This window comes from Andrena cerasifolii, chromosome 6 (assembly GCF_050908995.1).
Source record: "Andrena cerasifolii isolate SP2316 chromosome 6, iyAndCera1_principal, whole genome shotgun sequence".
Classification (NCBI taxonomy): domain Eukaryota; kingdom Metazoa; phylum Arthropoda; class Insecta; order Hymenoptera; family Andrenidae; genus Andrena; species Andrena cerasifolii.
Genome location: NC_135123.1, coordinates 6,237,471 through 6,262,875, shown reverse-complemented (window position 1 = coordinate 6,262,875; position 25,405 = coordinate 6,237,471). Strand labels below are relative to the sequence as shown.

Below are 25,405 nucleotides of genomic sequence, written 5' to 3'. Positions count from 1 at the left end.
TTTCCCCTCGTTGTTCCAAGCCCACCAGCAATCGGCGACCTAATATCGCATTCGTTCTAGAAACTTAAACAGCAATCTAGAAAACCCGTATTTCCCGCACGACCGCCCAGTGCACTTAAACTTTACGTCACAGCGGAATTGAACCGGTCGCGGCTTTCTACGGTTGAAAGATTACTGGCGACACCGCCGGCTGTTCTACTTGAACAGAAAAGCCTGGACGCTAAATAAAGCCACTGGAGCGACGTTACTTTCCCACCGGGGTTCGTTAAAATAAACGTGAAAAAAAAAAGGGACGCTTGACTTACCGGTGGATAAAGCTGCAGGCGAGCAACGAGTGGTATCCGTCGTTTCTTCGAGCGTTGGACTCGTGGCGTATCTTCTCTCGCGAACGAGAAGGAAAGAATTACGGTCGAGGAGTTATCGTGAACGAGGGCGGAAGGTGTACAACTGAGAGAAACACAGGCGTCGATGCTTCTTTTAGTAGGATAGATGACATTTATTTCATTATTTTTTTTTTATCGTTATTACTTGCTACTTGAATGCTATACTCGTATAGGTATCTATAATTATGTCGATAATTATGCGTGAATTTAAAGAATACGTGAGGTCAGCCGCAAGATGTACAGCCCGTGTCAGTGTTACAATGGATTCGTACAAGTAAATACTTACAGAACGAAATTACGTTTTTGTCCTTTTTTTTTTACTCTTCCGATGCACAATTGCGAACACTCGTCGAGGGTTGGCGGTTATTTTTTTTTTTGGGGGGGGGGGAGGTGATGGCGGCTCATCGATTTCCTTCGATTTCCAATCTGTTCTCCACGCCGATCGATCTTATTTATACACGTCTCGATTTCGATAGAATTATTCCTCTTTCGTTTCCTTCCGTTCCTCGATTCAAAACAGTTCCTTCGTTCCCATCGAACACCACTATACTCTCCTGCCAACCTAACCCTTAATTATTACGATATCTAATTATCTTACCGCATATTACTCCCTTACTTAACCTCTCCCTCTATTCGCGACGAGTTAAACTGTCGCATTTAAACAATATACAAACATTTCTTCTCGTTACCCTCGCTCGAGAACGGTCGAAATACGCTACGTGTTTTTTTTATTTTTTTTTTGGTCTATCCTTAACGCATCCTTCCTTTCAGCTTCTCGCGCGGGTTAAGAAACTCGGATGGGAATAACAGAGAATCACGGTGAAGTGGAGTGTTACATACGCTAGGTTAAAAATTAAGCAACGCCTCTGAAAGTATCGACATTCGGAAGTGTACTGAAAATGCCTTCAAATTCGGATATATATATATACACATAATTCTCCGTATATATCGTTTGCGAACGGAACACTCAAGCGAGAAACTATATATGGAATGGAGAATCAATATACCGATCATAACCCCAAACATCCGTCTACGTTCCGTTCCAAACGAACCGGAATATCTCTCCCGATTAGACGTTCGATGGCCGTCGAACGGTGTGCCCCGAAATCGAAAGCATCCCAATTTAGAGACAGAACGCGAATACTCCCCGCGATTAATCCAGGAACCGGACGCGTTTTCTTTTCATAGGTTATCTAATCCGAATTGCACTCGACAGTTTGTACAACTTACACATTTACACGGTACGCCGAAATATAATACACGCACGCCGCCATTCCCGAGGGCACAGTGGCCAGGGGAATAAGCAGCGGGGCCATGAAAGAGATTACAAATTCACCGAATCTCCCGTTCACGTGGCTGACTCGTTACAAACTGGGTCCCGTTCCACCCTGCCCCGCGAATTACGCTCCTCGGTACGTTCGAGGACGCGCGGGGGACCGACCGACGGGCTACCAAACTCGACAGCGGAAAAATCCCGGTAACGGATCTCGCCGGGTGAAATTCCTACGCGCGTCTCTCGCGGCCGTCGAACGTAACGCGAACGTAATTATAGAGGAAAGAAGACGAATTATAGAGGAGAAAGAATAGGCTCGCTCGAACGCTTGGCAGTTGCGCAATTCGTCGATGGCCTCGGACGAGAATCCGTCTAACGTGTATTTTTTTTTTGTTTATCGCACTGGCCGGACCTCCGCCACGGCGGATTAAACCCTAGGGGATAAGATGTGTCGAGAACCGTTTCGTCGGGTTCCTCTTGCTCCTCGTCTATACACCCGCGAGACGCCGATCAATAACACCGGCGTAACTTTCACAACAACGAAGTTATTATGTCACACGCCGCGGTCCTTCGAGTGCTGTGCGCTTCTCGGGCTAAAGAAACCGAGCCGCGTGTGCAGAACGATTTCTGGGGGGGGGGGGGGGAGATCGCAACGTTTCGCCCGTCGCTACGTGTAACAATGCCCGTGAGACTCTCCGTAAATAAATGTATCGACGCAGGATAACGTTGTCAATCGATCATATCGTCGCTATACTTTACTCATCCTGTTTTGGTTTCCTATTCGTCTGTATAGCTACTTGGCCTCCGCACAGTGTGTGCATGCGTGTCTCTGTTTCGTGTGTATACACCCTGTTCCTTGCTCCATCTCGTAAATAAATTAACAACTCGCTTTTTCCCCTCGCACGCGATAATATCGATGGTACCGTTGGCCGATCCATCGGGACCCCCTTTAAAATCGCAGCTCCTCGCGCCGACGGGAGGGGGAAGCACGAAGGCGCGTCGCGTCCCCCCCCCCCCATGTGGATCGTCGGTTATAGCTTTCGTGGAAGATATCGACGCACGTTTCTCGTCTCGGAAGGAACGGCCGCGGACGAAAGACACCGTAGAACAACGATGCCCGCGATGAGCACGCGAGCGTAAGCTTGTTTCGCACGCAGAAACCGATGCTCGTGGAATTCGTTGCGCTGACGTACAATCTTGCGCAGGAGATCGATCGATCGGTCGATCGGTCGATCGATCGTTCAAGTGACTCATGAACATCCTGTCGGGCTCCCCTCGGTTCACGAGTCACCAGAAACGAAGCGAATACACATTATTCTAACGGAGCCCATGGATTTTCGTCCCGAATGGAATCCATCGTTATCCATCGATCTCGATTCGGAGGAGCGGTACCGAGGAAAGGTCTCGACCGTTTCAACGGAAACATTGGAGATCTCGTTTCGTCGACGTTTTAGGATCGATGGTATTTAAGTAAGAAGTTTGGGAACGGTGTTGTTTATCTTTTTTTCTTTCGCCAAGATCGAGAGTGCCGTTCGTCGATTTCTCGAACACAATGAATTCACGACGCCCCAGAAGTACGCCACGCTGGGCTCGTTTTATCACAGTTACGTTTCCCTTTCTCGCACTCGGACGAACGAGGAAACCGATGAAACGTCACGATGCAATCGCACTGGACACCCATGGTGCAGTTGGAATCGTCACCCATTGAAATTAAGTTCGAAGGTAGGAAGGTGGGGGGGGGGGGTGGTGGCTAGAGGGCGTGTGTGTGTGTGTGTATGAGACACCTACTACTCTCGTATAAAACATTACACACGTTATACTGCTGAAACGTTCCCCGGAACATGTACAAAAAATATAGTTTTTCTTCCGAACTTAGGTCCAATAAGGAAGCACTTGCTCGCGTAGGAAAGAAACTCGGAATCCCTAAGAGAGTAGGAGAGGAGGAAAGAATGCGGGAGTCAGCTGAATTACCATTCTACGGTAAAGAGAAGAAAATGAGGAACGACGTCGAAACGGATTCACTCACGTTAGTTGCAAATAGCGACGGGTACTGAACATTTCTCAGCCGGTTTACGGTATCGTACAAAGGATTCGAATCGTTTCGAAAGCGCACTCGACCGGAGAGGCGAGCATTTAAAATTCTTAAATTATTCCGAATTCGTAGGGGGCGAGAGGAGCCTCGGCAGCGATAGAAAACATGTCCTACCGTTTGCGGCCCTCCTCGAGCAGATTCCAAACGACTCGAAGCTCTGCCTATCGCTACTTATAAACGAAGATCATCGATCGACGATTCGGGATGATCGTGATGTATGTACAGCCGTCTAAGAGTGTACGTCAACGCGAAACAATACGAAAGGTTTGCATGAAACGGTGCTCTCGGAGAATTACTTAAGTCTTACAGTTTAATGGTACGTCCTCCCCGTACCCGGCGAGGACGAAAGATCATGGACAAAGGCCCCCTCACTTCGCAGAGGGAGAAAAGACTCGGCTGATTTCTACGTGCCTCTGTCGCGCACGTTTCTCCGTGGGTGGGGTGGGGGAGAGAGGGGGGGTGGGGGGAGTTCTACACGCATCCTTCGTTTCTTTTTCCCAGTATGTTATTTATTATCGTTCCGTTTTTTCCTTTCTCTCGCGCGTCCTTTTCAATGCCTCGGCTCGAAGTAAGGGGAGATCCGAGGGGGGGGGGGGGTGGGGTATTCGTCGTGGAGTACAAGTGCAGTGAGGGGTAACTGGATAAAGGAAGAGAGGAGATGATCGTTTTGCGATTTCGCTTTCTTAAAACGTTAGTTTGGTCTCGGAGCCCAACGACTCCCGACGAATTATTGTATGAAATACTCGGGGTGATCTGTATCCTTTTCAAACCTCTTCGCCTCTTCCTGCATGCTCTCCTTGATCTTGAGTATGGCCGCTGACTCGTTCTGATCCTGCGAATCAACCAACACCAGGCCGGTTACACGTAAAAGGTCAGGCAAGTCCACCATCTCGCAGGTGGTACCTTGCCTATTCTTTCTTTCTTTCATTTGATTTGATTTTTTTTTTTTTTGTGTGTGTTCTGCTCTCAGCGTTTTCACCAGCGAGCTGAGACAATTTCCTTCGCGACATCACGCAAGCATCCTCGATTCGTTCGGACTTGAAGAATTGGTGCACGCGAAGCGTAGGTTCTTCTAAGAGGCGTATGAAATTCTCGAAAAGAAATTGGCCACGAGGACCCGAGCTCGGACGTCCCGGTTACTGTTAACTCCGCGACAAGCTCTGTTCCAGTAGCTGCGCAAGTGTATCCCGTGAAACTCAGTTATAAACGTCCGTTCTCTATCGCGCGCCACTAGGCGGACGCGGGCAAGACTGGTCGAAAAGCCAGTGCTACCAGTGTATGCTCGAGGGAGGCAATTCACGGTGGCCAAGGAAATTCCTCGCAGCTCGCTGGCTCCCCAAGTGTCCTCGAGCAAGAAAACGCTGACATGCTGCGTAAACTAATAGCGCAGCGGTGACGGTGCGTTGTGAAGGGGCTGGGCTCGTGAAACACAAAACTTAAAGAGAGGATATGAAAGAACAAGGAGAGAGAAACGGTGTTGATTTCGGGAACCGCGATGCGAAGAGAATTGTGGTTCCACATTTCCAAGGGCGCTCTGACCCACAACACATGGACGTTACGTAAAAAAGTGAAGCCCGTATCGAGCAAAAAAATATATATATATATTAATATGTAAATAAAAAACAGAGAAAAAAAAACAGAAAACAAAAATTCTTTTTTTTCCATCGCGCTACCGTGCGCGCCGCCTGCCCCCCAACTCACGCACACCTCACCGAGCGGACATCAGAATGAGAACATTTATTTATGAGTTAAAGAAAAAATGATATAACAGAGAAACTCGACGTGTCATCCCTCATGAGTCTTTTTAGAAATACTTTTTTTTTTATCCCTCTGCAGATCGAAATACTTTTTTTTTCATTATCGTTTTTTTTTTTTTTTTTTATTATTTTTGAATCGTGTCTCGATACGATCTCGCAATCCACCAATTCGCATTTTGCGCTCACGCATCCATGTGCTACAGGTCAGTACAGGCTAAGTACTATATACAGCTATCAGATTTCACTGTTTCGCCTTTCCAGCCGCGTTTCTACTACAGGCACCTTCCTTCCCCAGCGACGAGTCGCCGATCCACGGCCGTCAAGTACATCACAAACATTGTGTTCCACAGTATTCCATGTGCATCGTTTACTACTAGGCTAGTTCCGTACGTCACCGCCGTAACGATATATCTGGTACCGAGAAACGAAGGGGAGAGGGGGGTGTTCGATTCCAACGGGACCCTAGCTATCTTAGTACGTGCTTCGGTGTTAGTGGCGAAACTCGTGTACGTACACCCTTTGTATGTAAGCGAAGTTAAGATGTGGACAGATATACACATAGGACTTGCCTCGGAAGCAAACGAAAGTTACGCGGCCCTTCCTGTCGGCGGACGATTAGAGAACAAAGATCTGCACAGCGTGATGCGACTATGCGGTGTACCGTGTTAAGACACACATATTTCTTGCGATTAGAAAATAAAAACACAAAAAAGGGAACGAAAGAGCAAGATTCGAACGCCGGGAGAAACGGAATGAACGATAGAACCGCGTACTGTCTCGAGAGTCGAGGTCCCCCCCCCCTCCCTCCCCTCCCATCGCCGGGCCAGCGAGAGAGTTTTCTTTACGAAAGCGCCCTCCGAGGCCCGCGGTTTCAAGGTGAGTAGCGCTCTGGCTTTCCGAGATCGCCGAGGCATGGAGCTATCGGAATGTGAAACACAAGTGACATGTGATTACCCAGAGGGCGTAAAGGTTGAACGACCACGGAACTGTCGCGCCAAAACAATTGTGCACGGGGAAACAGATAGTCATATATAAAACGTTCTAGTAGCCAGCACCCTGCGGAATTGAACGCAGCAAATAAAAAAAGAAAAACGCAGTATTCTCAGTGTAAACAGGTTTACATTTATTGTCTCGATTCTCCCCTGGCTTAGGCATATATATTCTTGTTACTTTTATCATTACTGATTATTATTACTCTTCTTCCTTCCTTATGTTTTTTCTTTTTCGTTTGTTTTCTTTAAATATACTTAAAATGTTCGTCGCCATTCACTCGTGTGTACGTGTGCGGCTTACAACGTGGGGGGCTGTGTGTCGGTTAAAAGTAAAAAAAGTTCGTCGTTAAGAGGGGGCTGCCCATTGGTTGCGCTTCTCGCGCGTGCTACGCGGTAGGCTCTCTCTCTCTCACTCGATCGCGAGGCATCGCTTTGCTCTCGGGATCAGTACTCCGGAAATCGTACTTCACCGTGTGGAAACAGCAGCCGAGGGAGGCGGACCGCGGTGACGAGGATCGTCTTACAAAGCGACAACGAAACTGGGTCTACTTGAACTCCTCCTTATCGTTTAACAAAACATCCTCTTCGTTCGAGCATCGAGCACCCGGTCGCGACGACTTTTAATCCTCCTCCGGGCAGAGAAACTTTTTCCTACTCCTCGCGCGCTCGTTCGAGAGAGAAGTTACATGGATCCCATTTTATCATCGTCACACACACATATATATTTATATATATATATTTATATATGTATATTTATATATTTTTATATATATATATATATCTATATAGCGTGTGTCCTCTCACTTCGATTAAGACAGCATCGTGTCGATATCACGCAACCGATTATTGATTCGTTATGTTGATACAAGCGAAGGCATAAACTTTGTCTCTCTCTCTCTCTCTTTCTCTCTCGCTCTCACTCTCTTCCTTTCTCGCGTGGTGTATTTGGGGTGGGGGTGGGGTTGGATGGCGTGTGGTGTGTGTACGTGTGCTTCCTCTACCCGATCTAGACGTATATATGTACGCATCTAGTGGCACGGCGAATACTCCGGAACAACGGCAAGCATTCACTTTTCTCTACAATGTGACGCGAGTGTACATGGTATTGGCGTCAACTAAAACAGTCTTAAATTTTTCACGGCAGAGGGAGTGTTGTTCTTTCGCGGTTTCAACTCGAGGCGAAAGAAAGTGGCAGAATAGTAATACCGTTCCGACTAGTTGACCCCGCGCAACGTGTCCAAAAGATTTCTGGTGACTTCAGTTACGTACAAAGGTATCGCGAGCTCCGCGTGCCACCCTGACACCTCGGTCAGGAGTATATCTCGCGCCACGCTACTATACCATTTCATTGAGTCATAGTGTCATAAATATTAAAGAGAACTGTATTTCTAAGATTATATATATAAGCAGTGGCGCACCCAGAGGGGGAGGGCAATGCACCCCCTTCCCCAAAGAAGGGACTTTGTAAAAATTGATTTTTATTCTTTAAATAAATTTTTATGATCACCTAATGGATTTTATTGAATTTGCGTTAGAAATATTTTTATCCCTTCAACTCGGCTCCCCCCAAGATTAAATCCTGAGTGCGCTACTGTATAAAAGGGGTGGGCGGCCGCACGGTAAACTAAAAAAGAAAATAATAAAAAAGGGTGGCAACTACACGTGTCACTTAGAACCAAAAAGAGCTAGCTACTTGATCTTGATCGTCCTCGAGATTATTAATGATTCGATCTTGCCGGTGCTCTCAGAGCATGCACTCGCAATTGGCGCTCTCCCTTTCCCTCCCACTTTCTCTCTCTCTCACTCTCTCTCTTCTCTTATATCGTTTTACACATATATATTTATATTCATATTTGTGTATGTGTGTGTGTGTGTATATATATACTCGATCGATAGTTTAATAGTTTAAGTTAATTTAAACACAACTAACAGCAGCACAGCATAGTCCGGTACTGACCTATAACCATATTTTTACGGACGGATGGATTCCGGGAGGTTCGCACGATATTTTCTCCACTATCGGCCCGTCTATAATATATATTTATTTATCCTTTCCCTTTGCCTCGTCGCACTCGTTCGTTTAGGTCCAGTACTTACACCGTCTACGACTCTTATCCCATACAAAAATAATTATCGTTATATATATAGCGTATGTAGGCTACGCGTGCACGTTATATATATAACATATATCTCCACCTTTCCTTACTCCTCGTCCAAGTACTCTTTCTCGTTTTTTTAAGTTAAATTCGCAGAACCATTCGGCTTCGCAATACTCGGGTGGTATCGGCGAGTACTTCCGTTAGAAGAGAACCGATCAAGGGTAGCGACGGTCTAAACGAGCGACCGTGCGCTGTAAAGAAACACCTTCGGTGCGATTTCATCTCCGTACGACGGCTCTGCGTCTAGATCCGTGTCCAAGCTAATTTCTAATAGGAACTTGCTTCGCGAAAATAAGTAATCCCGAGTTCGATCCGCCACTGTTATCGCCGTCAATGCGTTCTCAAGTCCACAGCGCCGCTACTTTAAAACAGGGTTGCTAGCAAAATCCTACTCGTAGTGGAGGAGGAACACCTACAGGAGTGGCGTTAATGTGTGCATGAACTGACGCCAGCGCTAAGCCAGCCGACGCCAGCGCCAACGCGAAGCGAGCCGCGACCAACCAGCGTCGACAACCTATTTTCCGGCGACGCTGATTGGCCGTGGTTGCCTTCGCGTTGGCACTGCCGTCAGTTCACGCACGCATTAACGCCACTCGTGTAGGCGTTCCCCCTCCACCACGAGTAGGATTTATTTAGGAATTCCAGGCCACCTCTGGTAGGATTTTCCTGGCAACCCTGCTTTAAATACACAACGATCGTAATCTGTGTCACAGGGGTGAGCGTTCAGCCACAGACTATGAATAAAGAATTATTTCATCGTGCTACGCCCATGCGTACCAGTCAAAACTCTTGGATAGACGCTTCGCAAAATAACACTTTCTATTGCCATGCGAATGCACAGGGATCGTTTCTAAGAAGGCACTAGCGAAAAGCCACGGCAAGTGTCTGAATTATCGTTAACGTGATCAGAAGTACGCGCGAGATATTGCGACGCCAATGGCTGCGAGTAGATAGGCGCGCGAAACTTGCTCCTATGAAATAGTGAATCGTGAGTAAACAGTTGGAGGGACTCGGTCTGAGCTCGGCTGATTTGATCACCTCATTACAGAGTTTATCAGTTAATTGAAAACGAGATTTCGCCCGAGAAATTAGACGGGCATGGCGAACGTCTCCAATGGCGTGGAGAGCTAGACACCTGGAAATGTTTGACGAACAGAGGCAAGCAAGTGCTACGTAGGAATCCGAGGTGACTCTCGACAGAGCTCCACTCGGCAGACGGTGTAATAGCCAGGCGTTCCGAGTCGGAACATCCGACTCCCTTGGAGAATCTGTGATTATTTCGTCGTAGTTCTTCTGGCGGTCTCTAGATGGGGACGCTCAATGAGAGAAGCCATACATACATGGCTGAATATTTTTGCGCATAACCACTAAAATCTCATTAACGCGTACGTTCATGGTTTCCTTACCACAACGCCTCTCGCGGCGGCTAGACGAACCACACAGAAATGGTCACAAAAAGCCGCTGGAGTGAAGGTGCTAAGTCGGAACAACTGTCTATTACACCGTGGTCCTGCAGAACCTATTTTGCTTCCCGGCCTGATACTGCCCGGAGGCCTAACTCTATAATGGGATGAGAAATAAGCCGCATGGTCGCTAGCTGGCCAAGCCAGCTGGTGCAATTAAGGGAGAACGAAAAGTACGGCGAAAGAAGACGAGAAGGAAACAGACAGATGAGAGGACAGAGAAAAAAGTATTAGAAACTGATTAACAATTATGCGATTGATAATCACAGTAGTTCATGTTTCCGTTCAGGCACCTTTGCTTACAAGCTAATGTTTCAAATAAATATAAATAGTAAACGTAGCTGGCGTTGTCGCGAGTCGGTAAAAGAGAAATAAAAGTGAAATGAAACACTATCGATAATAAAAGTTGTATAGAAACGATCGTATGTATAAAAAGAAGAGAAAAAAAAAAATAATAGAAGAGCGGGCGGGGGAAATGTGAAAAGAACAATAAAAATCCTAGTCTGCAACCTTGTGAGTATTCAGCAAAGCATATATATGTAAATATATATACACTTTTAAAATTCATATAGTGTATTGTTGCGCGCGCGCGCATAGTTTTTTTTTTTATGACGATTTCGAGTATCATAGTTCTCTCGTAGTAACAGCGTTATGATCGCTTAAATGCTAAAGCCTAGTCGATTACCAGCGATTGATCAAACAAAAGGCACGGCCGGTCAATGGCTGTGCCGTTGTCGCGAGCAGTATCCGGTCTTTTCGTTCTATATCTTGCCACGAGCAGAGAATCGTGCTTGAGCCATTTTCGACGGAACGGCGACGGAAAGCCCGTGCACCGTGCACGCTAAAACCGCAGCGTGCTCATTTTTCGTGTGATCCTCTTTTTCCCAACACTCTCCGATTAACCGGGAAATCTACGGCATCTACGAACTCGGGGGGCTGGATCCACGGCGACTTGAGACTTTTTAAAAAAACTGTCGGGAATGAACAGAAGGCGCACGTGCGAGATTACTCATTATACTCTTTTCTTTCATTCAGAATCCTACTCGCAATCCGAAAATGTAACAACGTAAGAGTAGAGGAAGAACAAATGAAGAATTGAAAAAAAAATATATATATATATATATACCGCGGTCGGTAAAGAAGTGGATTTATATTACGTAAATAGGATGATCCCGCAAAGCGTATCGTATACGAACAAAGAGGAGGATCATGCGGCCAAAAGCGAGTCGACTTTTGATTCAGCACAATCATTAGTTATCTGCTAGGCTGGCCCGCGTCGAGGCGGGCACCGGCGCACCTCCACGGAGAAGAAAGGATTGCTTCTCGAATTTAGATAATGGAGTATCATTTTAATACTTCGCTGTTACATTCTTTGTTCACGCTCTTTGCAAATTCTCGTCAGCGTTAAAGTAGAGAATAATACAACACAGAATGGCCCGACAGAAGAATTTCACATAGTTTTCTTTAGAGGAATATTAGTACACAATTAGATTCGACTATAGGAAGTTTCTAACTAATGCTCGTATTAGAACATCAAGTCATCTTTTTGACGCGAGAATTCCTTCATCATTGTGTACGATACACCTTATGGAATATCTTGCATACTATCATACGAAAGTTGCTTCATACTCTTTTCTCTTTTATACGAAGTGGGTAAGAAAGTCGCGGGATGTTTCACGAGATTGAATATTTTTGAGCAATGCGACTTTTCAATAAGATTTTTTTTTTTTTTTGAGCAAATTCTCGTGACCTTTATGCCCACTTCATATCTGCATAGCCGTACTGTTAGTATGATAAGTTAGACACAATTCGAGCCAAACAGTTATAACGATATTAGATGCGAGTAGATAATTTAAAGTAAATTTCCCAAGAAGCCTATGTGATTAAATAGAACACTTCGAAATCTGATAAAATATTCGTATCTTTATATAAGCATTAACCAGGTTGGTTGGAGTAAGCCTGAGGATAAGCTCTCTAAACGTAGTAACACCCAAATTATTTTAATGGAATAAATAAGTAATTGTCGTATTGACGAAAGCACCTGAATCTGTTAATTGCTGAATAATTAGAAGAAAGATCAGTTACCATATGGACTTATATGTCGCCTGAGTTTCATTCGATCCTTTAATATTAAGATGTTATGCGACAGGAGACTTGTCAATGGAGATTATTGCAAGGTGATGAACAGTGTTGAATAAACGAAAGAATTCTCTCTAATAAATATCTTCCTCTTTAGATTGCCAATGTTTTATCACGCGTGATATCGTAACAAATCAGCTCCTCAAAAACGATGTGGAATAAACATTCCTGTGAAACCTTTAATTGCCAGCTTGGACGAGTCAAAATACAAAGCACGTACTACCGAAATAATCATTACATATAAGTCCATACTAACACGTCGAGTAACTATCGTAGGAAATTGTTACAGAACCTACTAATACTTACATTTTCTCCAGGACCTCCAAAACTACCCAGATTATAGTCACCCATTCCGCTTCCACTGTCTTCCCGTGGTGTTCCAGGTCCGCCGTTAGCTGGACTGTTTTTCATTCCGTCAAGACCATCACCGTTTAAAACAGGACCCATCGTGTTTGGGCCCATAGGACCCATAGGGCCACCTTCCGGTCCGCCACTCATTGGAAAGTCCTGTTATCGATCAATTCCTTAGATAAATGATATTGTAACGCGAACGTTCTCTCAATTTCCTCTCGGAGAAATAAGCAAAGGAAAAGAAACGACGACCGATGATGTTAAGTGGGAACAATGGATAAAGAAACATCTTACTTTTATTCTATACGTCCTGAAAAGTAGGGATGGGTTTCTCGAAGTGTTTAACCCACGAAAGTTTCAAGTTTCGAGAAATTGATACTTTGCACTTTTCTCGTAATTCGAACTCCCGAAACACAGATAAGAAAAAATATAACTGCAATGAACAACGAATCTTTCGCAGCGTGCCTTGAGAATTTGTATATTGTTATATTTTGTTTAACTATGGTCGATAGAGATGTATGCAAAAATTTTGTGAACTTCAGTTCTTATAACAAAATATTCCACTTGCAAAACAGAATCAGCACTTCAAGTCTCGGGAGTTCCGAGTTCCACAAGTTCCGCGTCCCGAAAGTTTCGAGTTCCAAAATTCTCGAGTTCCGAAAGTTTAGAGAATTTAAGAATTAGGTTCGAACCCACCCCTACCAAAAAGCAACAAGAAAAAGAAAATAAAACTTACGCCAGGCATGTTTCCTCCAGGTACAGGTTTCATCATGGTATACATATTCTCGCCACCGCTATTACTACTATCTTGTGGGCTGGGCATAATTGGTGTACCTGGTCCCGGAGGACCCGTTGAACCGGGTGGTCCTCCGTAATTACCCGGCGATGATGATGAATAATTCATCGGCTAAAAGTAAATACCGTTTCCCTTTCAAATTTCAAACTTTACACGTGGAACATTATAAACGCTACTGAACTGTAAAACTACAAGTACTACGCGAGACACAGGAAGTAATTAATTTAATAATCATATGCTGACCGTGGACGTGTTTGGTTGCCACTGTTGTCTACCTCCTGGTCCAGCCATACTCATCGGTGGCATTCCAGGGCCTCCCGGACCTCCCGGGCCTAAACTACTGTTAGGTGGTGGTCCCCTTATCCCCGGGCCATAACTTCCTGGTCCCATCGGGCCCATCCCAGGCCCTCTCGGAGGATTCATCCTCGGGTTCATCGGATTCATGCCTGGAGGAGCTAGTAATAAAGACAGCCTTTGATACACTTGCTTCTCGACACACAAATGTTAATACTGTTCTAATTTCATGTTAATACTAAATGCTAATCGTGAATCTCTGGACTAACGGCAAATCATGTGAATCTCGAGCATCGCTCGATACAGAGGGGAAGGTATATCTCAGCGTTATTCATGGCTTCGTTTGGAAAGATTCAGAAGTGAAGTCATGCTTTGCCGAAGTCGGGTACATAGTAAAAGCGAGTGGATGGCATGCTAAATTGGTAATTGCGTCTACACAAATTAATGAAGTAACAAGCTCATGCGAAGGATGAAAACAGCGTCTACGGAGTAACTCTTGCTAGTCTTTTGAGCTTCGCAATCGATAATGGAGGGGCAACGGTGCGATATGTGCAGAATACATCACAAACAAGACCATCGTTCAGCTGATACGTATTTAAATGAAACAGACAGCACTGCAAGATTATCTTCACATAGATTTGATATTTTCACTAAGAATGTCACGTTTCTCTTTACGTACTCGCCCTACAAAGAATCCCTATTTGCCGATGATTTAGAATTGTTAATGAAAGTAAGTCTGTCTAACGCAAAGTTGAACATCTATATCTATACATGAAATCTAAAGCGCTGACACTCGTTTAGTAAACACTGAGTATGCACCAGAATGATTCACAATTGCAGTAACAGGTTGACAAATTTTGTTAGCCACATACTATGTAAAGAAACATTGCTATTAAAGATAACACGTTACGTATACTTCACATATTATACTCTCCACGCTTTCATTCGATATGTATGTTAGTCATTTGCGTCGATGAATTCGGAAACGTCGAATTTAAGATATAACATACATGAATGTACACATTCACACTATTTGCATATATCCCTTTGCGACAATAGAGAAGAGCTCTTCTCGTAAAGGAAGCTGAACACATCTCGTGATATGTATTAAATTGCGACTGGCATACTGGATGTAAGATCGGGTGAGCAAGTATTTTACAAAGAAACGAAGCTAGTGCGATTATTCGTGAGAGTGAAGAACAAAAAATATATATTTTTTTTATATATATATATATATATAAAAACGAGCAGGAGAAAAAATAAAAGTTAGGCTTGACTAAGTCATGTGAGTGTGATTTGGTTGCTGGGTTGCTTCCTACCTTGCCACCCTACAAATTCTCCAGCTTCGCCTGAGGAACACAAGAGCACACATTAGTACGGCAGGTAGGTAAGGTCAGGTTGATGGCGGTAAGGTCTAGTTACTTTGCGGTCGCGTAGTCAATATACTTGTAAATACACTTTAACTGTGAAAATATATTATTACAGCGTATACTGACAAACCAAATCTTACATACAAATACTAGCTCCAACGAAACTAACTTCTAGAATTTTTGTCGTCGGAAATCATATTCACATCAGATTCTCTGCTAGCATGCTTGTTCGTAAAATACAGTAAAACAACGGAAATCTAGAAAATCTTGGTATACACCAAATATTTCGATTTCTTACAGCACAGAAAGGAACAGAATCGAACTGGTCTTTCGAAAGGCAAACATTCTCCGAAGACGAAGCATTGTATAGTATCTCTTATGTAAAACAACAAAAATAAAAAAAGAAAAGAAAAACAATTAAATTGATCGGAAGCTCTGGAAAATATGAACGACGATCGTTTAATTCGAGAACTACACCACTGCATGTAACTAGACAATTCAAAAACCAATCCACTCCACATCACAGCAATCCAATCCACTTTTAATAATTACTGATTTATTTATTGCTGTGTGGTTTTTGGTATGCATGCGTCTATGCCATTCTCCTCTCGCAATTATTGTCAATGCCAGAAAAAAAATCAATGTGAATCTAGCACGTAAGGGAGCTCTTACCTTGCCTGGTTGGATCCATACTATTTGGCATCATTGGCTGTCCCGGTGGCTAAACAGAGACAGCGCCATTAACGCACAGTTACAAAGATCGCATCCACCGCGATGCATACGCAATGATTATACATACCCCGCTGAAGTCATTCCCCATTTGCGGCATGCGTACACCGGGTCTTGGTCCAGGGGGATACCGAGGGCCCATGAACTGTAACAAGTTGAAAATGTACACGTGGTTAAAACAAATAGCCACTCGAACCACTCATCGGTAGAAACGCAGAGTCACAAGTCACAGCTATCGTATATACACCACAGAACTGACACACCAGGCAGCCGCAAGAAGCAATTAATCACACGTTAGGCTATGTATCTGCGCCTCGATGGGAACGATCACAGTGCGCTGTACGAACGTGTGACGTATTAATGTACAAATAGGATTACAACCGAGGATCCATACGTTCAACGAAGCAATGGATCCAAGTGAATCGAAACGTAGTTTCGCAGCGGATCTTACCTTCTCGAAAGGAACGACAAGTACCGATACTTTTTGCACAGCATTAAACGGTCCTCGCCTTACCTTACAATTCTGACGTTACGCTATCGTCGTGCAATCATTAAGACTACTTGTGCACAGTAATACGAAGTTTTAATACACAATACATTACAGCGAATCGGTTTACTTTCAATCATTGTCAATGTTTCCGAGTGTGCAAGAGTTTACGGGGACACAGACCAGAGATATTTATTTGCTGTGTCCATCGAAGCACCCTTCGATTAATCCTATTTGATTGTTCTATCGAATATGAGAAGAACACAGGCTGAAAGTTTGTAGGGTAGAAGTAACTTTGATAGGGAATAAGCAAACTTCGAGCGAACAGTCATAGGTACGCAATGATACGGTGTAATGAAAGTGGATTGAGTGATTCTCCGTGAGTGACTGTGTACGTGTCGAATGAGGCTTACCTGAGTGGACATCATCTGCGAGTGTGGGGGCGGGGGTGGCTGGGGGTGCTGGGGGGATGGCTGTGATGAGGGGTGTGTGGGCGGAGATGGTCGCATTGTCGAGTTGTTCTGCAACAAGCAACGCAAACGACAGACATGTAGCAACACTGCGATCCAGGCAACAGCTAGACTAGAAGGCTCGGGTATGATTGTGTTAATACTATGTTCGTCGGCACCTTGAAAATCTAAAAGTTACAATTACGAAAGTTATACAACGTTACAAATCGCTCCCCAAATAAGACTGTACATAATCACGCCATTTACAACCAGTCGCGTTGAAACTGAGGCATTTCGTAATTATCGACTTTATACATGAAATTGAGATTTGCTACTGAACCGCCCGGGGACATCCCAGTTTGTGTCGAAACGAAACTTTCACGAGAAATACAAAAAGAAAGTGGGCGCACACTTCGTGGTGCTTCGTCCTTTCTTCTTTCTCAAGTATATGCAGACGTTTCAGAGTGAAACCGCATTATTTTTACCTTGATTTATTCTTGGATGTACCAGAGTGGTAGATGTTCGGAATAGAGATTCTTGTTTTCTTTTCTCTCTCGCTTCAGTGTATCGTTAGTTCGAGCAATTACATTATTTCCGGCATTTTGTTCTCGCTACAAATGTTACCATTAAAAGTTGCCGAACTGCTTGCACCGAATGCTAAGCTACTGTCTAAGCAGGCTTTTATGTTACAAGTATCGGAATATTTTAAGAAATGCGACCTCAGCTGACATTCACTACTTTTGTGGCGCATTACGTTTACAAGAACTATCCGTATCTCTTTGAGAATATCATATCCGCGAAGTACGAATACGTGATTGAAGGGAGAATTAGATTATTCTGAAAATTGGTACATGCTTTCGTTTGTAAGACTTACAATCCAAAACAGTCACATCCATCGCATATCTATTAAGTATAAAAGAGGACCGAAAGATTTTTTGATAAGAGGGAACGCAACGATCTAAATGTAACAACAAACAGTTTGCGAGTATGTCCGGATGAATAATGCCATTCACGATTGTTGTAGAGTTCTTGCAATGGAAATTAAGTCGGCACAAGGTAGGACACTATGAATCGTATGCCTACGGTACAAATATATTAAAGCTAAAACTATTTTCTAACATCTATAGAAATCTTCACCGGTATATCTCCGAGACCTGATTTATGCAGAGGAGATCAGAGAGTGAAAATGGTAGAGGAACGCACATACAAGTGTTAGATACATAGCAGAGAGAAAATAAGTACATAGATACAGTGTAGACAAGCATGGCAATGAGAATCTTATTTGAACGTACACTTGTTTCAAAACTGATGTACTGTTTGCGGGAGGAGTTTCATTTAATTCGTTCTAATCGTGTAAACTAATTGCATTTATGAATTCTGGACATAGCGCTGCAGTAAGAAGTTAATAAAGTATTGTTAATTCGAAAGATGGCAAATGTTTACTTTAAGGGAGGATTCTCCGATTTCAATGACCTTGACGTATGTTGTCAAGGTCATCATTCTGAACAACATTTCCCTTTAAACTTTTTGGCGGTCGGCTTTGGTTTACGAGATGTTCGCAAAAAACTTTAGTTAACGCTAGAACTCCCGAATTTAACACATACTCAAATCGGTTCGCTACCATGCAACCAATACTAACAGCGTCGGCTGTGAAACAATCGACGGCGACGAGAAGATGGTTGTGTTAGTAACGTCTGTATAGGCAGTTTTCAATGCACAACTATGCCAAGTTTTTCGCGAATATCTCGTGAACCAAAGCCGAGCGCCAAAAAGTTCAGAGGGAAATGTTGTTCAGAATGATGGCCTTGACAACATATGTGAAGCTCAAAGTCATCGGGGAATCCTCCCCTAAAGCAAACGTTTACCGTTGAGAAAATTACGAGCTTTGAATCAAGTGTAGAGTTGTAATGAATGAAAACTGTCACTAGACATAACAATGATAACAGATATTTGTACATATGTATGTATATACATATAAATACTAGTGATGTGTCTATATACAGTCAATATGCTTAATTGTTTCCATTCATTCTTCTGTAAGAATTATACAAAGGATCTGTATTGTTAAACATTTGCGATTAGAAACTATTATATCCCGTATATATATATTACGATTTCAAAGTGTTTGATTTTAAATATTCTTTCATTTCCTCGCTCTCCTCTTAAACACTTTCTCAAAAGCTTAACCATAATTTAATTACTTTTTAACCCTCCGGAGTACAAGTTAATTGATCGAAGGAAACTAAACGAGGTAGAGACGATAGTGCGAAGGAATGTAAAAACTTACTGGAAAGAAAGCAGAAGGCATCGGACCGCCAGGCATGCCGTCGTTGGGCGGCATCTGTCCTATGGGGGAAGGCGCTGGACCGGCATTCTGCAATCAGGCTTATCGTTAACTAGCAGTCGAATCGACAACAAACGATTCGTCGTAGCAATACAACTTACATGAGCAATACCATTGACGCCGTAGCCACAGTTCACGAAGCCCTGGAAACGTAACGAATTTTTATAAGATAATTTGCATGTTATCTATGCGCTCGCGTAGATATATATATATATATATATACTAACATAGTCATGGAAAGCTTTGGCCTCGCTGCTGTGTTCGCAAGAATCCCGCCGTTCTGGCGCCGCCGAGTATAGGTCCCAGAATACACTGAAACATTTCATTGCGAATACGAGTATCAAATAACTGACGCCTTCTTTTTGCAAATACTTTTGCGTATAGTGGTATAAGATAATGCTTACCACCACCAAGAATGCAGGAACCCAGGTGGTTCGCCGAGTGTGATGTTCTTTTCCCATCGTATCTGTGCAGAAAAGTAAGAAATAATTAATGTGGCGCACCACTCTCTTTTCCCTATAGCTTCTGCTACGTTCACGAAGTAAGTTAAAGTGGTACCTCTGATAAAAATGTCTGTGCTGCTTTTTGTGCGCCAACATGCAATAAATATTCATACACGTACAAGGCTAATCTGAAATATCAGAAATAACGTTAATGTAAGACGAAGAAGTCTTATATTGATCCTTAAAATTAGTTGCATCATTTAATTCATTAATATAAGAGTTTCCGATAAAATATGAACGCGACTGGCGTTTTACCGTCGCGTCGATAATTTAAAAAAAGAACGCTCGAGATCATTCTCGGTGGATTGTATATTTGTAACAGAAAATGAAGGTATTCGTCGTTAAGTCTTACTAAAAAAAAATCGAAGCGCTCGGATGACTCGTTATGCCGCACGAGTGAAAGATCGCTGCCTCGACAAGTGTCATCCAACCAATATTTTGCGTATGCTACTTCGGTTTGCAAACGATAAAAACATGGCGCCCAATCGGCCTGGCTCGCGAAAGACAAGTGACTCTAGTGAGTCATAGCGTGCAAGTTCAGTCGAATTTATGAGAAAGCAGGTTGCAGGGGAAGGCTGTCAGGTAAACAACCCGACTCGCGAACGTTCCCCCCGGAGACGAGCTTCGAGAAGTCTACTACCGAGACGGTGCTTCGAAAGTGCCTCGAAACTAGATCAAAGCATCGTATCTAGAGTTTTTCCTAAGAATGACAAGGGGTCTAGCGGTGAATACGCGCATCGGACGTTCCAACGACACCTGAATCGCAAACTTTTCCCGACTCTAGACAGAACCGACAAAGTCCATGAATATTACAATAATCATCGAGGGGGGGGGGGAGGGGGTGGAATTATCCGACGAATCGGATTCCCCGGTTTTGGACCGACCGACCGATAGATACCTGGTACGCACGCTCGGCGTAAAGAAAAGAAAGAAAAAAAAAAATGGAGTCACTGGTCGATCAATCGGCAAATTTTTTTTCCTCTCTCCGTCCTTCCTGCACAGGCAATTACATACATAGAATCGGATGGTACGAGCGGGATACATACTTTTCTCTCGCTTGTGAGTCCGAAGGGACCGTGGACCCCTTCCCCTTCGCGTACATCCTCCAAGCCTGTCAATTGTTCCAGTGTAAACAGACGCACCGTTCCCACCGTCCCAGCCAGCAATGTCCGACACCGTGGATCCCGCACCGACGGGGCAACAAGGAGGGACCCGAATTTTGTAACCCGTCGACGTGTTTCCTTCAGCTCCGTAAGAACGATGCAGGTGGTGAACGTGGACACGCGCACCGCACGCACACACACGACGCACGCACGTAGCACGCGCACAGACACACGCCCGCCAGCGGTCGAGCGCGCGCACTCGTTTAAACGGGGAAAACGGGGAAAAAAAGGGGCGAAGGAGAGACGAGGCGAGAGAAGCGTGAATCGTTTCCTTTCGGTCACACACACGTCACGAGCACGTCGCGCCACAGCCGCGGCCAGCAGCCTATACTAGATACAGTACTCTGCATCATGGCTCGGGGAATCGCGGACGCATGACCGCGGAACGAACGCGCGTCGTCATCGCGCTCGCAGACTTCGCGCTCTTCTTTCTCCACCTCCCCCCCCCCTCCTCCCGCTCGCTATAGATATCACACTGTCCGCCGTATTTTTCTCCTCCCGTACAGTTCCTTCGCTCTGCGCTCGGGGTTCTACCAGCCAGAGGACCCCGGCCCCCGCGACACCACCTCGCGTTTTACTCTGATTCCGTACGGCAAACGACGACGGTCGGCGGCGCTTCCTCTCGCCAAAGTGTTGCGCTCTCTCGGTCACTTCACTCTCCTCGCTCCCTCGGCTCTCGCTCGCCGCTCACCTTACCTCGCTGCCCTGCCTCCTCATTAACGATACAGGTAGAGGCAGACGGGCGAACACACACTGGCGCGTCCAAGTTCACCGCGGGCGACACGCCGCGATCGGGATCTCCAAAAATCCTTGACGGCAACGCGAACGTAGCCGGCCTGACGCGCGTCCTTCTATCGTAGTGGCACGGCGCGTTTGTCTACTCGTCTACCGCTCTTCCGCCACCTCTCTCTCGCTCGGACGTCTGTTTCTCTTCTCTCTTTTTTTTCCCTATCCGCGGCTACCTATCCGGTAGTGAACGAGGACGAGGCGCGGTGTTGCTTTTACACACGGTCTCGCGCGCGCGCGACACGAGTGAACTTATTTTCGTGTAAACACGCACCAGCGCGGAATCCTCTGTCTCGCTTTGTCTCGCACGTACCGTAAACCCGCGTACGCGCAGTCCTGCACGCGACACACAAATGCACGGGCAACACAGACGCCACAGGCACCGGCTGTCTCTTATTCGCTTCCTCCTCTACTCCTCGCCGTCTCTCCCTCTTCCACGTATGTGAGCAACAGCTGCGCGCGCAACCGCCGCTTTTCACGCCAGGGCTGTACGTAAGTTCGGAGATTATTCGCCTCCTCTCTTTCCCCGGCTTCGAGGATTTCTGCTTTCGTTCGGTTGGATGAATTATTATTGCAGTCACGATCAATTCCTCGAGTACGCTATATTTTCTAAAATACTGTATTTTGGTGTGCTACCATTTCCGTGCGACGTTGACCGAATACTGTTGACAAAGATATTATATTTATGTATACCTTTTCGTCAGAAAATCTGTGTGCCTGTTTCTTGTCATTGGCAAATTGGAGTTTTGTTGTATGAGAATTCCAACAGTGGAAAATTCCTGAGGAATAGTGGATAAAACGGTACTGGGAAAAGTAGATACGGCTGGGACAGAAGCGCCTAGCGGTGCTACAACCCTGATTGCAACTCTACGTACTATTGGATGCCGATCGCTGCACGGCGAGGTATACCTGTATATACATAGCACGCATACGTTATACAAGCTATCGGCGCATGTATACCGATAGCGGGGATAACCGAACACGACCGAACACCGCCGAACATTGCCGATGCAAAATAGCCGACAATTGACTGAGCGTCGAGGGGTCGGGCAGAAAAGAGACAAGCCATTCCTGTGGGTGTACAGCTTCCCCTTTCTCAATTCTGTCGTGGAATTAACATGTCACTGATTTTTTTCGCCACCAACGATTAAAAGTCAGCGATCGCTCCACAATGATCTTTCTCACAGGAAAAGGGGGAAACCGATCATGATTAAAATGACTTTGCCCACGTTTATATGCTGTAGATTCGATCCTAAGTTCCCCGGCTGATTAACACGATTACGATAAAGCATTGTTTGATAATGAAAAATCGATGTTCCTTCTTTCGTGCTCTTGTCGACCAAGGCTAAGGAAAATCAGGAATAATTCGCGTTTTATTTCAGTCACTTTTTGGTCGAATCAATCGAATACTTGTATGGCGTACTGTGTACAGTACAGTAATGAGAAATTAATGGACAATTAAATTCTCGTTGCTCTCCATTATCATTGTAGCTGCTTAAGTTACCGATGACCATAGTTTACTAAACTTACACAGGTGTATAGGTGCATACTTATATACATGCTTCCTGTATACTTATTTCGTGTCCTGGCACGTCTAATAGCGCATAAAGTTTTGGTCGACAGTTCTGTGTACGGAGTGTCTTGAAAAGATATCTGTAAACGATTCCAAAGCTTCCAGCGCTAAGATTACGTACTATGATATGATTTTTTAGGGGAGGCTCGTCGTTGCGCCGAAAGCAATAATTCCGTTGCGTAAATACTGGTAAATACCAATGGACGGCGCAGGGACAATTACATGGGAGGAATTCATCGAGAACGCCAAGAATTTCGTCGAAATGTCGTGTAAGATTTCCGATGGATGGGAACTTCGGGGTAACCAGGTGAATGTTTACAGATAAAGAAGAAACACGGACTAAGAAATTATTTCCGCGGAGGAACGTATTTCCAATTTATCATTTCGTATTAAATAATAAATACACGATTTGCAGGATTTACCTGGACAGGCATATGTTGCCCGTCAAAAGAAACGTTTCATCTCTGCCGGTAGCGAGTTAACGCATCACTCCATGCTCGAAAGCAACGATCGCAACGACGATTTGAATTTCGAGCTACGGCTAGACCCATTCGAGGCTGCTTCCGTAATCGAGAAACCATTAGTTACGGAACACCACGTGCTGTGGTCGATGAGTTACAGTGTTCCCGTAATATATTTTAATGGATGGAAGTCAGGTGAGAACAGGGTTATTAAAAAATCGGCGAAACATCGTAAACAGCGGAGAATCCTCCTGTATCACATCTTCCGGGACCGTGATCCATTTTTAACGATATATTCGTGAATGTCGTTAATTTCATAACGTCTATTCATGAAAACACGAAACGTCTATTACAATCGGCCCCTGATCACCACTAGACCTTAATCTGGTATGTACCGACTGTTGGAAGTGTCGGGCGACATAATGCTGATTGTTCCTTCGATTGTGGCCTGTCCCGAAGTAGGCTAAGAAGCCAGCAAAGGGAGCAAGAGTGACTGAAGGAGAAAGATACGAGAAACAAAGGAAATCTACGTTTTACAACAATGCATGCATTGGGACCACTTTCTTTTCGCTATAGCGCATATATTTAGTTGCCAATTTTTTCAGACTTAATATTATTGTGTTCCTGTGTTTAATTCTAATAACGTCGATTAATTTCCACAGACTTTCCTGGCATCAATCTGGTGACCCCGGAGGAGGCTCAGTCGCTTGTTCCTGGCGGGCAATTAAAGTACATGGAATTATCACAAGCGATACATCCTATACTAGGCACACCGTTCTTACATTTACATCCTTGCGCGTCCCATGAACTTCTACAAGTTACGAGCAAAAGGTCAGTGGAGAAATAGAAGTACTAATCAATGGAGAACACGCTGAGGTATAAATGAACGGCTGTTTTATATTCCAGCAAGAACAAGCTGGTGAGTTGGTTGAGCACTGTCGCTCCCGCTGCACTTGGCCTCAAACTACAGCCCGAATACTGCGAACTGACTTTATAGGACAGCGATTTCTCTTAAGGGGAGGTTCCAGTCTAAAAATCGATTTTTTTTATATAATTTTTCGAATGTTCAACCTTTTAGGAATACGTGTTTATAAGGGTTTGTTGAAATTCGTAAAATTCCCGAAGTTATAGGCATTTGAGTAGCGGCAAATGCATGGGTAACAACCAGCCGCTCGGCGCTCACGCAAAACTTTAAAAAATTACAAAATATTGATAATTTATAATTTTTAAAGGCGTTGAAATATAGGGGAAAAGTGATTTCAAACTTCAAGTGTCGTTATTTTCTAAAAAAATGTGATTTTTGTAATTTTTCTGGTTCCCCCTAGCCAGAAGTATATTCTTCAAAATAAAAAAAGTTCCAGCCGAATCGGATAATAACTTTTGGAGATACAGGTCCCACCGATTTGGATGGATTTTTTGATACCTCGAATTTAACGACTCCCCAGTGCCGTCTGCAATGATTAATTATAAAACAAAAAATATATTTCTATAATCTAAGGTATCCTTAATACAATGCAAAAAATCCCATTAAATTGTATATAGTAGTTTTACTTTAATTAATTCCTAAAGAACATCTATTTTTATGGGCTCTAGACCGGAACCTCCCCTTAAATACCTTACAAACTCTGCTATACATACTAAAGGCTCTTTGTAATCGCTTGTACATACTTTCGCATTTAAATACAGATCTCATGTGGCGTAAGAGGACCATTTATATGTAATCAATTACTCCATGAAAATAGTATTTAAGCCGTCTATAAATAGACACATGCTAATTGTTGTAAAGAGGGCAGCTTTGATCAGAGTTTCCCAAAACGTGACCAGGGAAAGGATCTAATTTA

At 44.3% G+C, this 25,405-nt stretch overlaps 2 protein-coding genes across 9 annotated transcripts; one reads left to right on the top strand and one right to left on the bottom strand.

Annotated features, from left to right (window-relative positions):
- Window positions 1–471: 471 nt before the first annotated feature.
- Window positions 472–20,770, bottom strand: Ssdp (Sequence-specific single-stranded DNA-binding protein). 6 transcript variants are annotated; one of them, XM_076814953.1, is made up of 14 exons: window positions 20,628–20,770; window positions 19,637–19,709; window positions 19,483–19,544; window positions 19,306–19,390; window positions 19,180–19,221; window positions 19,022–19,108; window positions 16,699–16,806; window positions 15,869–15,943; window positions 15,742–15,790; window positions 15,019–15,048; window positions 13,649–13,860; window positions 13,346–13,516; window positions 12,565–12,765; window positions 472–4,580 (listed from the first exon to the last, which is right to left on the bottom strand). In XM_076814953.1, the coding sequence occupies exons 1-14, from the start codon at window positions 20,681–20,683 to the stop codon at window positions 4,476–4,478; spliced, it is 1,356 nt and encodes a 451-aa protein (XP_076671068.1). In that variant the 5' UTR covers window positions 20,684–20,770; the 3' UTR covers window positions 472–4,475. The 6 variants fall into 6 exon arrangements, with proteins under 6 accessions (XP_076671068.1, XP_076671073.1, XP_076671067.1 ...); XM_076814952.1 differs by lacking the exon at window positions 472–4,580 and adding an exon at window positions 6,605–11,077 and having other exon boundaries at window positions 12,551–12,765; XM_076814955.1 differs by lacking the exon at window positions 472–4,580 and adding an exon at window positions 6,605–11,090.
- Window positions 20,771–21,915: 1,145 nt separating this feature from the next.
- On the top strand, window positions 21,916–25,272 carry Atg10 (Autophagy-related 10). 3 transcript variants are annotated; one of them, XM_076814961.1, is made up of 6 exons: window positions 21,986–22,125; window positions 22,235–22,433; window positions 23,243–23,410; window positions 23,519–23,759; window positions 24,227–24,395; window positions 24,471–25,272. In XM_076814961.1, the coding sequence occupies exons 3-6, from the start codon at window positions 23,303–23,305 to the stop codon at window positions 24,559–24,561; spliced, it is 609 nt and encodes a 202-aa protein (XP_076671076.1). In that variant the 5' UTR covers window positions 21,986–22,125; window positions 22,235–22,433; window positions 23,243–23,302; the 3' UTR covers window positions 24,562–25,272. The 3 variants fall into 3 exon arrangements, with proteins under 3 accessions (XP_076671077.1, XP_076671076.1, XP_076671078.1); XM_076814962.1 differs by lacking the exon at window positions 22,235–22,433 and having other exon boundaries at window positions 21,916–22,022; XM_076814963.1 differs by lacking the exons at window positions 21,986–22,125; window positions 22,235–22,433 and adding an exon at window positions 22,469–23,064.
- Window positions 25,273–25,405: the final 133 nt, after the last annotated feature.

Bases quoted from the DNA above. Each gene is read 5' to 3' on its own strand.
- Atg10 (XM_076814962.1), top strand. From the start codon at position 23,303: ATGGACGGCGCAGGGACAATTACATGGGAGGAATTCATCGAGAACGCC. The intron at 23,760-24,226 runs GTGAGAACAGGG...TAATTTCCACAG, and splicing joins TTTTAATGGATGGAAGTCAG to ACTTTCCTGGCATCAATCTG. The intron at 24,396-24,470 runs GTCAGTGGAGAA...TTTATATTCCAG, and splicing joins CTACAAGTTACGAGCAAAAG to CAAGAACAAGCTGGTGAGTT.
- Ssdp (XM_076814952.1), bottom strand. From the start codon at position 20,683: ATGTACGCGAAGGGGAAGGGGTCCACGGTCCCTTCGGACTCACAAGCG. The intron at 19,109-19,179 runs GTAAGTTGTATT...GCCTGATTGCAG, and splicing joins GCGTCAATGGTATTGCTCAT to AATGCCGGTCCAGCGCCTTC. The intron at 13,517-13,648 runs GTCAGCATATGA...ATTTACTTTTAG, and splicing joins GGCAACCAAACACGTCCACG to CCGATGAATTATTCATCATC.